Source organism: Primulina huaijiensis, unplaced genomic scaffold, assembly GCF_012295235.1.
Source record: "Primulina huaijiensis isolate GDHJ02 unplaced genomic scaffold, ASM1229523v2 scaffold42557, whole genome shotgun sequence".
NCBI classification, from domain to species: Eukaryota; Viridiplantae; Streptophyta; class Magnoliopsida; order Lamiales; family Gesneriaceae; genus Primulina; species Primulina huaijiensis.
In genome coordinates, this window is record NW_027360222.1 from 17,084 (window position 1) to 30,584 (window position 13,501).

At 38.5% G+C, this 13,501-nt stretch overlaps 1 protein-coding gene across 1 annotated transcript; it reads right to left on the reverse strand.

The window, feature by feature from the left end:
* Positions 1-10,373: 10,373 nt before the first annotated feature.
* Positions 10,374-12,785, reverse strand: LOC140969720 (protein CUP-SHAPED COTYLEDON 2-like). Its single transcript, XM_073431155.1, has 3 exons — positions 11,977-12,785; positions 11,561-11,844; positions 10,374-11,078 (listed from the first exon to the last, which is right to left on the reverse strand). The coding sequence occupies exons 1-3, from the start codon at positions 12,158-12,160 to the stop codon at positions 10,539-10,541; spliced, it is 1,008 nt and encodes a 335-aa protein (XP_073287256.1). The 5' UTR covers positions 12,161-12,785; the 3' UTR covers positions 10,374-10,538.
* Positions 12,786-13,501: the final 716 nt, after the last annotated feature.

A 13,501-nucleotide genomic window follows, 5' to 3' on the forward strand; every position in this document is an offset into this window, starting at 1 on the left:
GACGCACCAATTTATCGATCAGCTTTGCACCCTATGATCTGTATGATTATAACCATTTCTCCTGACTGCATTTTTCCTGTAAATTTGATCGGCGAGAGAGCTTCACAAGATTTTTATTTCTTTTCTAAATTTTTTGTACGATTTCCAACCTCTCAAACCTTGCTCCGGCCGACCGCCTCTAATCCATCTGGTCAGCTAAATCGCTGCTCCATAAGCAACGACGGGGACGTAATTTTACTGCCATTAGTTATTCTACTTTTTCGTTGAATGGTAGCATCATTACTGGCGACGATTCACTCACTTATCCTTACCTCTCAGGTCCGAATTTCTTGTCCAATTCACGCCACTGTAAGCCTGTTTGCGTCTGACTGTTAGTTTCTTCGTTGTAGTTTGGTAGTCTGCGTCACTTAGGATACATGGAGGTTATTTTTAATCGCTATCTAGGACGCACTATCGGAATCTCGTATGTTTTTCGATCGTCTACCATTGATTTGGAAGATGACCACGACTCCGATAAAGAGGTAGCAAATACTCCTGATTGAGGACTCCACTTATTCTGTACAGATGGATATAACAAATGAGAGCTTGTTTTGTTGCAGCACAAAGCAAAATCTCATTGTTCTATTATACTGTCACTGTGGAGGAGGAGTTTAAACATGCCGAGAGTTAACTGACGTTGGACATCCCTATTTCAATCTGCACATATGGATCACTATTATATGTAATGTAAACCAGGATGTGAAAGTGGTTCAAAGAAAAGCAACAATGGAAGATTGGGCTTCATAAGTGGTTCAAAGAAAAGCACTAGTTAGATTTTATGTTCTCGTTTCTTAGCTGTGAACACGAGCACTCTGCTTGGTGTTCTGCATCCATTTTTCTAGTGTCATAAAAATTGAATTAGGTAATTATGCAAACGATATTGTATAACAGACGACGGTATTTAGCTGGCTTCAAGAGAAGCTCTCACGATCTCAATATTCCTGATAGGCCAACATCTAATGCAGATTGCTCTAAAAAAGGTAATTTTGATGGTACAATTACATAAACATGTTACATACTTCTTGCATCCAAAATAGCAGAACAAAAATCTATGTATCTTTGGTCTGATTCGTAGTGGATTGAGCAGCAGCATTCAATTCTGAGTCTACTCCATCTGTAATACTCACCCTGGTCCCAAAGAAAGAAGAGTAAAACTCTGTCAAACCAGAAGATTTCAGGTGTTAATTCAGTTGAGAGAGCAAATGTCGTAGTAGACCTGGCCACGGGCCGGTCCGGGTTGGGAAAATCTCGATCCTTAATCGTAATTGTCATACGGGCCGGGCGCGGTCCGATCCCGTGAATCGTTGGGTCTGGTCCAGTTCAACCCAATTTTTAACGAGTTGTGTAATTTTTATGATTAATAGGTTTTTTTTAAAAAAAATTTTAATTTTGTCAGATGAAAGATTCGAACCTCAATCGTTATCAACATTAAATTATTATATGTCCAATTTCGAACAGTTATATTAAATAAAACTTATAAAAAATCATATTTTATATTTTGATTCTCGAGTCAATTTTATCGATTTTTTTATTTTCGCAAAAATACTATTACTGTGTGGATTTTTTAAATTTTCTTCCACATGCCATTCTTCTATTTTATTTTTAAAAAAAATAAAAAAAATATTACCAATCCGACCGGCCGGATTGGCCCGCATATAGACGGACAGTTACCGTCACGGTTTCGGATCAAACTCGTTGATACGGTTGACCGGCACGTTGACCACAGGCTGGGTCCGGTTCAGTTCCGGGTCAAACCCGAACCTATGTGGTAGTGTGGAACAAATTATAAGGATAGAAAGCAACCTTTCAAGAACAAATTTTCCTTCTTTATGTTTCTGGGTCTCATGATCTAGCTTCCTGGAAAGGTTTAGAAGAAATCTGAATTAATCCAATGCGTGGTGAAAACTGTAAGAGGTGTAAATAAAAGGAAATAGTGTGAGAGACTACGTATTTCCACCCAAGAATATGTCCGCAACAGCAACATGAGATATCTGCCACTGTATTCATTCCGGAAATCATCATCCTCTTCTCACGAGCTCCGACATTGATGTTCACTCTGGGAGCAAAATTTGCAGCTTGGGTTACTTGTTGCAAACTGCCTTGACATGTAACAATCCTACTTGGGATCACAAGTAGTTGTCTAACTCAAGTTAAATTACGGATCTATCTTCAAATCAACTCTATCCGACGAATCAAATCGATCATTCATAATACAACCTCAAGTTACACACCAGACACACGTATCATCTTCAGTTCAAAGAAGTTCCCAGGTTTCCAGATTTTTTAACTAAATGGTTCCTGATTGTAAATCAGAGTTTTCATCCCCTGGCCACAGAAACTTACACAATATTGAAAAGGTATGCCCGTCCCCGGCTGGTATGAAACGCCTGCAACAATACTAGATACTGTCAAAATGAAAGTGTACGATGATGTCCGGATAGATTGGGTGAGCAATCTACAAAGCAGAAAAGAGTACTTTCTCTATAAAGATTTTGACATGATAGGATTAGTATGACCTGGCCTGATGGGATGAGCTCGGGTGGTCTGGCCTTATGGATGACCCCAGGTGGTCCAACCTGATCTCTCGAGTGATCTGTCCTGGTCTCCCAGATGGTATGACATGGTCTGCCTAAGTGATCTGACCAGGCCAGACCACCCTGGAGACTAGGACAGAACACCCGGGTAGAGCAGGACAGATCACTCGAGAGACCAGGCTAGACCACCCGGGGTCATCCAACATGTTAAGAGCACTCGAGCTCATTCCATCAAGTCAGGTCATACTCATCTCATCATGTCAAAATATTTACAAAGAAAGTACTCTTCTCTGCTTGGTAGATTGTCTACCCAAACTCATCCAATCTACCCGCACATCACCAGTGTAGACGAGAATTTCTCCAAGAAATACATAAAAATGAACCTGGTTGACAATATCAGTAGCCAAAGCCAAATGGGTCTTGCAAGATTTGCATTTGTAAGCTTCTCCTTCCAACTCGATTATCTCCGGCCTCCTGTTCATGTCACCCGATATTGGACTTCTTCTAGCTACTTTACTTGAAGAATGACTCCACCATGATTAGTAGTATGCACTACTTTATTCTTGATTTGATGCCATAATGTTTTCACAGGAAACAGACAAACCTCTCTTTACTCCGACGACAAAATAAAAGCTTCGATCAATACAATGTCTCTGCGTGTGTGCCCCCACGATGAATGAGTTGAGGAGATATGGACAAAAGTAAAATAAAAAAAACCATCGAAACTAACGACAATATTTCTCTGGTGATTATTTCTAACTTTTTTTTAAGTGGTCAAGAAACATGAAATAATCAGGGGACTTGACTATATTGGCACAATTAATTCAGATCCACAGTTAGAGGAAAATACCATACCCAAGAGAATCAACGATGAGAAGGAAAATACCATAATCAATGAAGATAATTATTGAAATACACACCATTCAAGAAACAGCAGGATTAGTGGAGATGATATGCCTTAGCTAAAGCCTTTCTTTATTTACCTCACAAAGACTCTCTCTGTAGCAATATAAATGTTAGATGTAATTGGTTGTATTAGCAAGTGGTGCTCACGTTAAATAAAAAAGGAAGCTATAAAGCTTTTAACACCTTTACCAAATTTCTTTATGGTATCAGAGCTACTGTGAGCAACAAACCACCACAATGTCATCCATCTCTCAAAATGTAAGCAACTTCATCACTTTCAAACTAAACCAAGACAACTACCCTCTGTGGCGTGAGCAAGCTCTAGCTCTTGCTGAAAGTCAAGACTTAATTGGGCATCTCACCGGCGAAACAGACGAGCCAGCAAATGACCCAACAGATTCATCAACAACAATCGCAGAATGGAGGAAATCGGATCGGCTTCTTCGTGGATGGATTATTGGAACTCTATCTGAAGAAGCTCTTGGTCTTGCTATTGGACAAGACACAGCCAGATCTGTATGGGATGCCCTAAAGGAAGCATATGCACAAGACTCTCAAGAAAGAGAATTCACCCTTCGCCAACAATTGACGTATCTATGCAAAGATGATAACACCACCATTGGAGAACATATTCGCAAATTCAAGAGCATTTGCGACAACTTAGCAGCAATAGGAAATCCAGTCACCGACAAAGTCAAGGTATTTTCTCTTCTCACAAGCTTAGGACCAAAATATGAGTCCTTCACCACAACCATGCTAAAACCACCACGTCCATCATATACCGAGAAGGTGTCACTGCTGCAAGGATATGAACAACGTCAAAACTGGTTCACTATCAACACATCAACTCATCAAGTAGCCTTCTACGGACAAAAGCAACTTGGTTCCGTCAACCGCAAATCTCAAAACAATTTCAACTCCAATGGCTGTGGCTTTCAATCACATAACCAGAATCCCAACCATGGAACCAAAAATTTCAGCCAACAACACAACAAACAAGACTCCAAAATTCAAAGGCCTCCTCCTCCTGGACAGCGCCGAATGACACCGACGGAAAGAGAAATGTACCGAGATGCAATCTGCCAAATTTGTGGGATCACAGGACACGTTGCAAAAATCTGTTGGCATCTCTCCAATTACACGCAAACTCAAGATGAAGTCCCAAAAGCATTGGCTGCTCTCACCCTCGACAACACCGTCTTTGATACTGAGTGGACGTCTGATACAGGTGCATCTCATCATATGACAGGTAACGCTGGTATGTTAAAAATTAAACGACCATATTTTGGTAATGACTCAGTGTTGATAGGAGATGGTACGATGCTGGGAATTAAATCTATCGGCAATACTCAAATTAAAAATAATTCTCAAGTTCTACCTTTAAATAATGTTCTACATGTACCAAATCTAAACAGGAACTTATTATCCATAAGTCAACTTACAGATGATTATCCTGTGAATTGTGAATTTTCTAATGTGGATTTTTGTGTTATGGAACGGGAGACAGGTCACAAAGTGATGACGAGACAAAGAAATGGTGATCTATATGTTATTTCCAGCCCACATGAATTACACTACTCTCATAGATTTAAATCCAGCACTGCTGAAGTGTGGCATCAACGACTAGGACATCCTCAAACATCCACTCTTAAGTTGCTACAACAAAAAGGGTTGATTGATGTGCAAGGATCACATAAACTACAACATCTTTGTGATAGCTGTCAATTAGCCAAGATTAGCAAATTACCTTTTTCTGTTTCAAAAAATTCCAGTTCATCTATTTTAATAAAATTCACTGTGATTTATGGGGGCCATCACCAGTTTTATCTCTTGGAAAATTTCGTTACTATGCTTGTATTGTTGATGATTTCTCTCGTTACACATGGCTTATTCCTCTTAAAACAAAATCTGAGTTTGTTGATGTATATTTTGCCTTTGAAAAATATGTAGCAAGACAATTTGAAAAAAAAATACAAATTTTTCATTCGGATGGTGGTGGTGAATTTGTTAACTCAAGACTTAGCCCACATTTTCAAGCGGAGGGAATTGTTCATCAAATATCCTGCCTACACACTCCGGAACAGTCAGGTATGGTCGAAAGGCGCCATAGGATAATCCGTGAACTAGGTATGTCAATGTTGTTTCATTGTGGCGCTCCTTTATATTTGTGGGTAGAAGCATTTACAACTGCTGTATTTCTTATAAATCGTCTACCTTCTACTTCTCTAAACTTAGATACACCTTACTTTAAATTGCATAATGTGCATTCAAATTATTCTTTCTTAAGGGTGTTTGGTTCTCGGTGTTTTCCATACACTTGGGACACACGTAGACACAAATTTGATCCAAAAATGGTTCCATGTATCTTTGTAGGCTATAGTGATCGACATAAAGGGTACAAATGCTTTCATCCATCTACACAAAAATTCCTTGTTTCACGACATGTAGTTTTTGATGAAGCAAATCTGCCTTTTAACGACCATAAAATTAATGGAAAAATTGTTCCAAAAGATCAATGGATGAGTGTTTTTGATTCATGGATTAGTTTTCCTATTTTTCATAATGATTCACCTCCCCAACATGCAGAATTCTGTGATCCATCTCTTCCATCACCCGAACTGGACAAGACGACTCAATCACTTGACGCTCCAACCACATCACCACCTGCGGCTACAAGCTCAGTATCAACCTCTGGCCACGGAAACCCAGATCTTACATCTAACTCTTCCACAGATCATGAGAGCTTGGGTGATAAATCAAATCCCTTTCATTCACACGAAATGTTGGAGTCTACAGAATTACAAGATGACAGCTCCATGACGTCTGATCCATCTCAACCACAACATCACTCAATGATAACACGATCTCACCTTGGTATCTACAAACCAAATCCTAAATATGCTCTTATGGTAACCAGTCGAGAAATACCTCGAATACCACTTTCAATAAAATCTGCACTCAGTGATGATGGCTGGAAAGCAGCAATGACAGAGGAAATGAATGCTCTTCATCTCAACAATACATGGCAGCTTGTTCCTCGTGATCCCAGCATGCATATAATTGGATCCAAGTGGGTTTTTAAGACAAAACTAAAACCTGATGGAACCATTGATCGGCTCAAAGCACGCCTTGTCGCCAAGGGCTATCACCAAGTTGATGGCATAGACTACACCGATACATTCTCCCCTGTCATCAAACCTGGTACCATTCGGGTTGTACTCAGTTTCGCACTAGTTCAAAAGTGGGATATTCGGCAGTTAGATGTCAAGAATGCGTTCCTCCATGGCATGCTTACTGAAGTGATCTACATGGAACAACCTCCAGGGATGGTCGATCCTAAATCTCCTAACCATGTGTGTAGACTTCAACGAGCCATTTACGGTTTGAAACAAGCACCTCGTGCTTGGTTTGATCGCTTTAGCTCCTTCCTTTTGCAGCATGGGTTCTTTTGTAGTCTAGCTGATCCATCACTCTTTATTTCTCACTCTTCTCATGGAACTTTAATTCTCCTTTTGTATGTTGATGATATGCTTCTTACAGGATCAAACTCCAAACTACTAAATTCATTTATCCAGCTCTTGCATACAGAGTTCGCTATGAAGGACCTTGGTACAATACATCACTTTCTTGGCATAGAGATCACAAATCATTCTGAAGGGTTACACATGTCTCAATCTCATTATGCTCTTACCATTCTTGAGAAGACTCAAATGGTGGATTGTAAGCCCATGAACACGCCACTTGAAGCAAAAACAAAAGGCCTTGAAAATAATACTACTCTTGATGATCCAAGCAGCTACCGTGGAATTGTTGGTGCTTTACAGTACCTCACTCTTACTCGGCCCGATCTTGCGTACAGTGTTAACTTCGTCTCTCAATTTATGCATGCTCCAACTCACTCACACCTTAAAATGGTTCGTCGAATCCTGCGCTACGTCAAAGGGACTATCAATCTTGGACTTTATTTTACCTCTCACACCACACTTGATCTGTGCGCCTTCTCTGATTCGGATTGGGCAGGCTGCCCAATAACTCGTCGATCAACAACCGACTACTGCACATTTCTTGGTCACAATCCCATCTCCTGGTGTGCAAAGAAACAACCCACTATCTCGCGCTCCAGCCCGAGGCTGAGTATCGAGCCATGGCACACACTGCTAGAGAAATCACATGGTTAACTTTTATTCTTAAAGACATTGGCGCCCAGCCCTCTCAAACCCCGGTCTTATTCTGCGACAATCTCAGTGCGTTACATATGACTATAAGCCCCGTCTTTCATGCTCGAAGCAAACACATCGAGCTCGATTATCATTTCGTGCGCGAAAGAGTAGCTCTCGGTCTTCTAGTTACAAGGCATATATCCAGCTCACATCAGGTAGCAGATGTCTTCACAAAGCCCATGTCAAAAGCTTCACTGTCTCTTCTTCGTCTCAAACTCCGCCTCCAGCCCCGGCAAAGTTTGCGGCAGGGTATTGGCACAATTAATTCAGATCCACAGTTAGAGGAAAATACCATAACCAAGAGAATCAACGATGAGAAGGAAAATACCATAATCAATGAAGATAATTATTGAAATACACACCATTCAAGAAACAACAGGATTAGTGGAGATGATATGCCTTAGCTAAAGCCTTTCTTTATTTACCTCAGAAAGACTCTCTGTAGCAATATAAATGTTAGGGCAAAAACTTGTGTGAGACGGTCTCACGGGTCGTATTTGTGAGACGGACCTCTTATTTGGGCCATCCATGAAAAAGTATTACTTATTATGCTAAGAGTATTACTTTTTATTGTGAATATGAGTAGGGTTGACCCGTCTCACAGATTAAGATCCGTGAGACGGTCTCACATGAGACCCATTCAAATGTTAGATGTAATTGGTTGTATTAGCAAGTGGTGCTTACGTTAAATAAAAAAGGAAGCTATAAAGCTTTTAACACCTTTACCAAATTTCTTTAGACTACGTATCTACAATCAAAATTGAATTATTATTTGTAGGTTGTAGTTGGATCTAAAGATTTTAGTTTGTGAAAATGATTTGAGAGAGAGATTTCAAATGACTTCAAATACATCAATTCAAAGAAAGCAAAATAAATTTGGATTGGTAAGTGTATGTGCTAGGTTAATAATGGAATATGTTACTTGGGTCGAGTGGATAATCCTAGGCGTGAGTACTACTACAACATCGGATAATCAATGTTATCCGAATTTGTTTTAAAAGTTGGCTATTTTCAAAGAAAGGTGTCGAGTGGATTTCTAGGCCTCGGACTCGGATGAAGCCTTCTATATAAATTGTCAATCATTTCGGGGTACTTTGAACATTTGATTTTGTCAAACAAATGAAGAAGTCGAAATTAAAAAGAACTGCCCCCACCACTCCCAAAAACTGTGGTGTACTTGGAAAAAGAAAATTATAGGCAATTAGCTTTTTTTATTCGAAAATTGTATTAGAAAATACAATATATATTTAATTTCATGTTCTAGAAGACAATATTTTTTTATATACATGTCGTGTTACGTAGTTGCATTGTATTAAAAATGTTTGTGTCATATATTTAGTTTTATGGGGTTGAATATTTTGAAATCTTGTGGTATATTATATTTTCTTGAGACTTTTACAAATTCTGAATCTCGGGATATACATACATACATACATACATATATATATATATATATGAAAATCTGCAAAGATTTGATATCATTGTCACAATGAAATTCCAAAAAACTTGCACTAATATGGAAGTTGGCGTGCCGCAGTTAAATCCGTGCATTGGATGGTCTCCCCATTTACTCCCCCAATCCTTCCGTACTCCTACCTAAATTTTAAACACATCTAATCTGTCACTTTATATTTACCCATTTTATCAATCTCTTCACATGCGGAGTTGAAGCGTCCATCGTCTCACGGATATATTTCATGATCACGTTATCTTTAAAAAAGAGTAAACCCGTATCAACGAACACCATTGGATATTTGAATCGATGATAATCATCGTTTTTACGGTAAGGATATTAAATCGACGTGCAGTAGAATGTCGTTAAACGCAGCTCTTCAAACCGGCTATGTAGGATTAAACAAAAACTCGAATTAATGAACCACATATATATGCATTATTTCAAATGTAAAAGAGGCTGAAATAGAGCTGAACCAATTTCAATTAAATCTGTTTCCAAAGGGGAAAAAGAATATGAAAAACAGTACCTACTTTTCCCTTCGCCTTAAAGTTATTGGTTCCCATTATCACAATTTTCCGACATGCCAAGTAGTAAGGACCAGATCGGATGGTGATGTTATGAAATAGTACCATGTACTATCCTCAACATAATTATTACACCCATAAATATTCGTTAGATATGAAACGAGGAAATTACATTTATTTTTTTTAATATAATTTTCATTTTCGAAATTCTTATTTCAATAAATTGCATTTTTTTTATTTCTAAACCTATTAATTTTTTATTTTTGGTCTTGTCATCAATTTTTATTTTTAGTTTGTAACATGTATTTTTTGAAATCAAATCAAATAAAAGCATCATTCTAAATAATTTTGCTTACAAAAATGAATCAAATTCTAGGATTTTTTTTAACTAAGAGGATCGGGTGTGTTGGCTTAGAACTCATGACTTCTCCCAAACTTGAGTGAAAATAATCACAGGAAAATCCAAATCCAAATCCAAAAACTTTTAAATATACCAAATGGGTAAAAATAAATAAACTTTGAATTTGAAATTTTAAAATTCATATTGTATTTTTTTTAAAAAAAAAGACATGAATAATAATGATCAAGGTATTCTTAAATAAACAATATTTTATATCTCATGTGTGATAAAATATATATATATATATAAAAGAAATTTCAAAATATTAAACAACAGCAAGAAAACAGACAGCAAAGAAAATGCATAGCATTAGCATCCATTATGTCCAGTACAATAATACGATAGAATCCTAGAGAAGTTGGATCTCGCAACATAAATGAAAGACGAGTTCACATGATCTTGCATGCATAGAATACTAGTACTGAAATTTAGATAAAGCTTAAGACTTTGGATTATTAATTAAAAATTCCACATGCAATCAAGCTCGGTGGGGCCTATCTTCTGATTCTGCGGCGGAGGAAATTGGCCCAGAGTGCCATATACAGACATCGGATCAACGCCGCCACCGCCGACCACGGACGGTGCAGAAAGACCGGAGAAGAATTTAGGCAGCTGAAGGTTTTCTTGAAGTGTCCTCAGGCTCGGAAATGCAGAAGCTCCGAGGCCGTGCTTCGGGAAATGGGGAGCAGAAGATGAAGATGACAGATCATGCATGAGTGAGTTCAGTGGAGGCGGCGGCGGAAACTCGAAGAGGGAATTGTGGTTGAAACTTGGAAGTGCAGTGGTGGAGAAACAGGGCACGTGCTCCTTGGATTTACCGTCGGCACCATTGTAGGAGGAGCTGTCGTGGTCAGTAGAGGTGGCCGAGAGTTCGAGCAGCGGCGGCAACGAAACTGAAGACGGGGAGCTTACTTCCAGGTTGACTTGGATGGCGGCCCTCTTCTTTCCGCCGCCTCCGGCGCCACTCTTTTGAAAAACCCTTGAAATCACCCATTCATCCTACAACACACAAGTGAAAAAATCCCTCCTAGGATAAATGTCAAGTACAATCAAATTACACATCGAATGTCACTTCCTACATTGATCCGTTCAATCAAAAATCCACTTAGATATGGATCCAAACGTTAAAGCAACTTCCTAATTAATCAATTTTCACCCAATCCCATCAGCGTCAAGACAGCCATTCGAATTACAACAAAGCAAGAAAGAAAAGGACGAACATGAATATGTCATCGTTCTATCGCATTCATCATGTGAAATGTAAAATGGCAGTCAAGTACTTTGATAGACAAATTAGGCTACCAGTTCTGCTTCAATAACCCATGCCAACAATGCGACAACTAAGGAAAAAACTAATTTTAAGAAATCCAAACAAAAAGCATCTGTAATGTGTAAATTACTACATTACGCAATCCAAAATCATCAATGATTGGCAAGTAAAAAAGCGAATTGATTTGAATACGAAGAGCAAATAAGCGGACCTTGGAGTTCCTGGATAAATAATGATATGCAAGTTTTCCTTCGAGACGGTATTCATGCATGACCCAGTTGCTCTTCTCTCCTTTCGGAGCCCTGCCCAAGTAGAAAACTAGGGTTTTCTTCATTCCCACCAGCGAGCAAGACTTCGAGCTGTAGATTTCCCGGTCTTTGCCAGTGGCTTTCCAATAGCCGGCTTCGGTAGCCCGGTTAGTCCTTAACCCGGTTGGGTACTTCCGGTCACGAAGGCTGAAAAAGTACCATTCTTTTTCTCCGAGTTTTGCTCTCCCTACACGATGAAAGTCAAAAAAACCCTTGTAGAAGCCATGCAAAATTCGGTGCACTTGTACCTCATAATAGGTAACTAGTGAAGAGAAACTAAATAGAGAGAAGAAACTCGTAAGGACTTATAAGAACCTACCTGGGAGATGCCAGGGCTCGCACTTGTTGAGATCAACTTCAGCGATGGCTCTGCTGGTGAAATTGCAGTCGAGCACTTTCTTCAATAGGTAGTACGTGATCAGTTCTTCATCAAGAGGGTGGAACCTGAACCCCGGAGGTAAATGTGATTCATGACTTTCTTGGAAGGCGCGGTAATCCTCCATTTCAGGCAATCCAAGAAACCAAAAACAGGAATTCAAAGAGAGGAAATTTTCCTACTTAAAAGGGTTTACAAGAAAGCAAACCTAGATTCGGGAACAAGAAAAACGTTAAAGAAATCATCATCATACATATTATTCACACACATATTAAGCCGGGACTTGGGAAAGAAAAAATCCGAGGCATCAGGTACTGCGATGGGTGCTTATGTAGTTGGGGAAATTAAAGCAAACGGGAGGATTAAGCTTGGGGAAATGAGATGGAGTGTAACAAGGGGGGCGTAGTGTTCATGGGGATTTGATGAATCGAGTTGCAGGAATAAAGGCAAAATAATAAGGTATGATATGGCTGGAAAAAATCTGCACTTCTGGGCTGTCCTCTTCTGCAACTTCTGCAATCTCTGCTGCACACCCTTATCACATCCATACGGCTAAGGGACATAGGGGGTAGCTAGGAACTGCTGTATATATACGTGTATGTACGTATACATATATATATATACATACACACTATAAGACAGTTTACAGTATGCGTGCGTGTGCAGGTATTTCCGATGTCAGTGAAGAAAATGAAAGGGATGAAACAGAATGTAGTTTAAAGAGTAAGGGTTGGGGAAGAAAATGAGAGATTTTTTTTCATGAATTCACCATTGTCGATAAAGCTGATTCATATATCTCTTGTGTCAGCGCAGTACACTCATTAAATTTTAATAATAACAATACTACGGGACACAGACAATAATATATTAAATAAAAATAAAAATATATAAATAAAGCCATTTTCTTTTATTTTTATATATTTATTATTTTTATTATTTTTATTATTTATAATTTATTTTCCACCATTCACCTTCTTCCTCTGTGGATTCACTCGTCATCACATCACATGCTAGGCACTCTCTCCCTTGTTTTCCTCTTTCCTTTGTTTTTTCTCCCAATAGCTCATTTGTCCTTGCCTTGAATGTAAATTTTTTTATTAGTAATTAAAATAATTTATAATAAGCTTTTTTCGACTTAATCGGACATTAGATTAAAAATTGAATTTATAAAAAAAATATCAATAGAGAATCATAAAATCCATTAAATTTGTGGCTAACAAAATATGATAGTATTATGTGAAAAATATTGACATGGCCAGTATTGAATTATGTTTTTATGAGTATATTTATTTTTCGAAAAGCATAAATAATAATTGCTGATAGGTTTTTCATCATATCACAGCAAAGGAAACATAAATCATGGACCCGATCTCAGTCTGATTTTTTTTTACTTGGGTTTTAGTAGTGAGATATTTGATTGATGATGTGGATCACGGAATTTGTTAGTTATTCCACATCAGTTAGATAA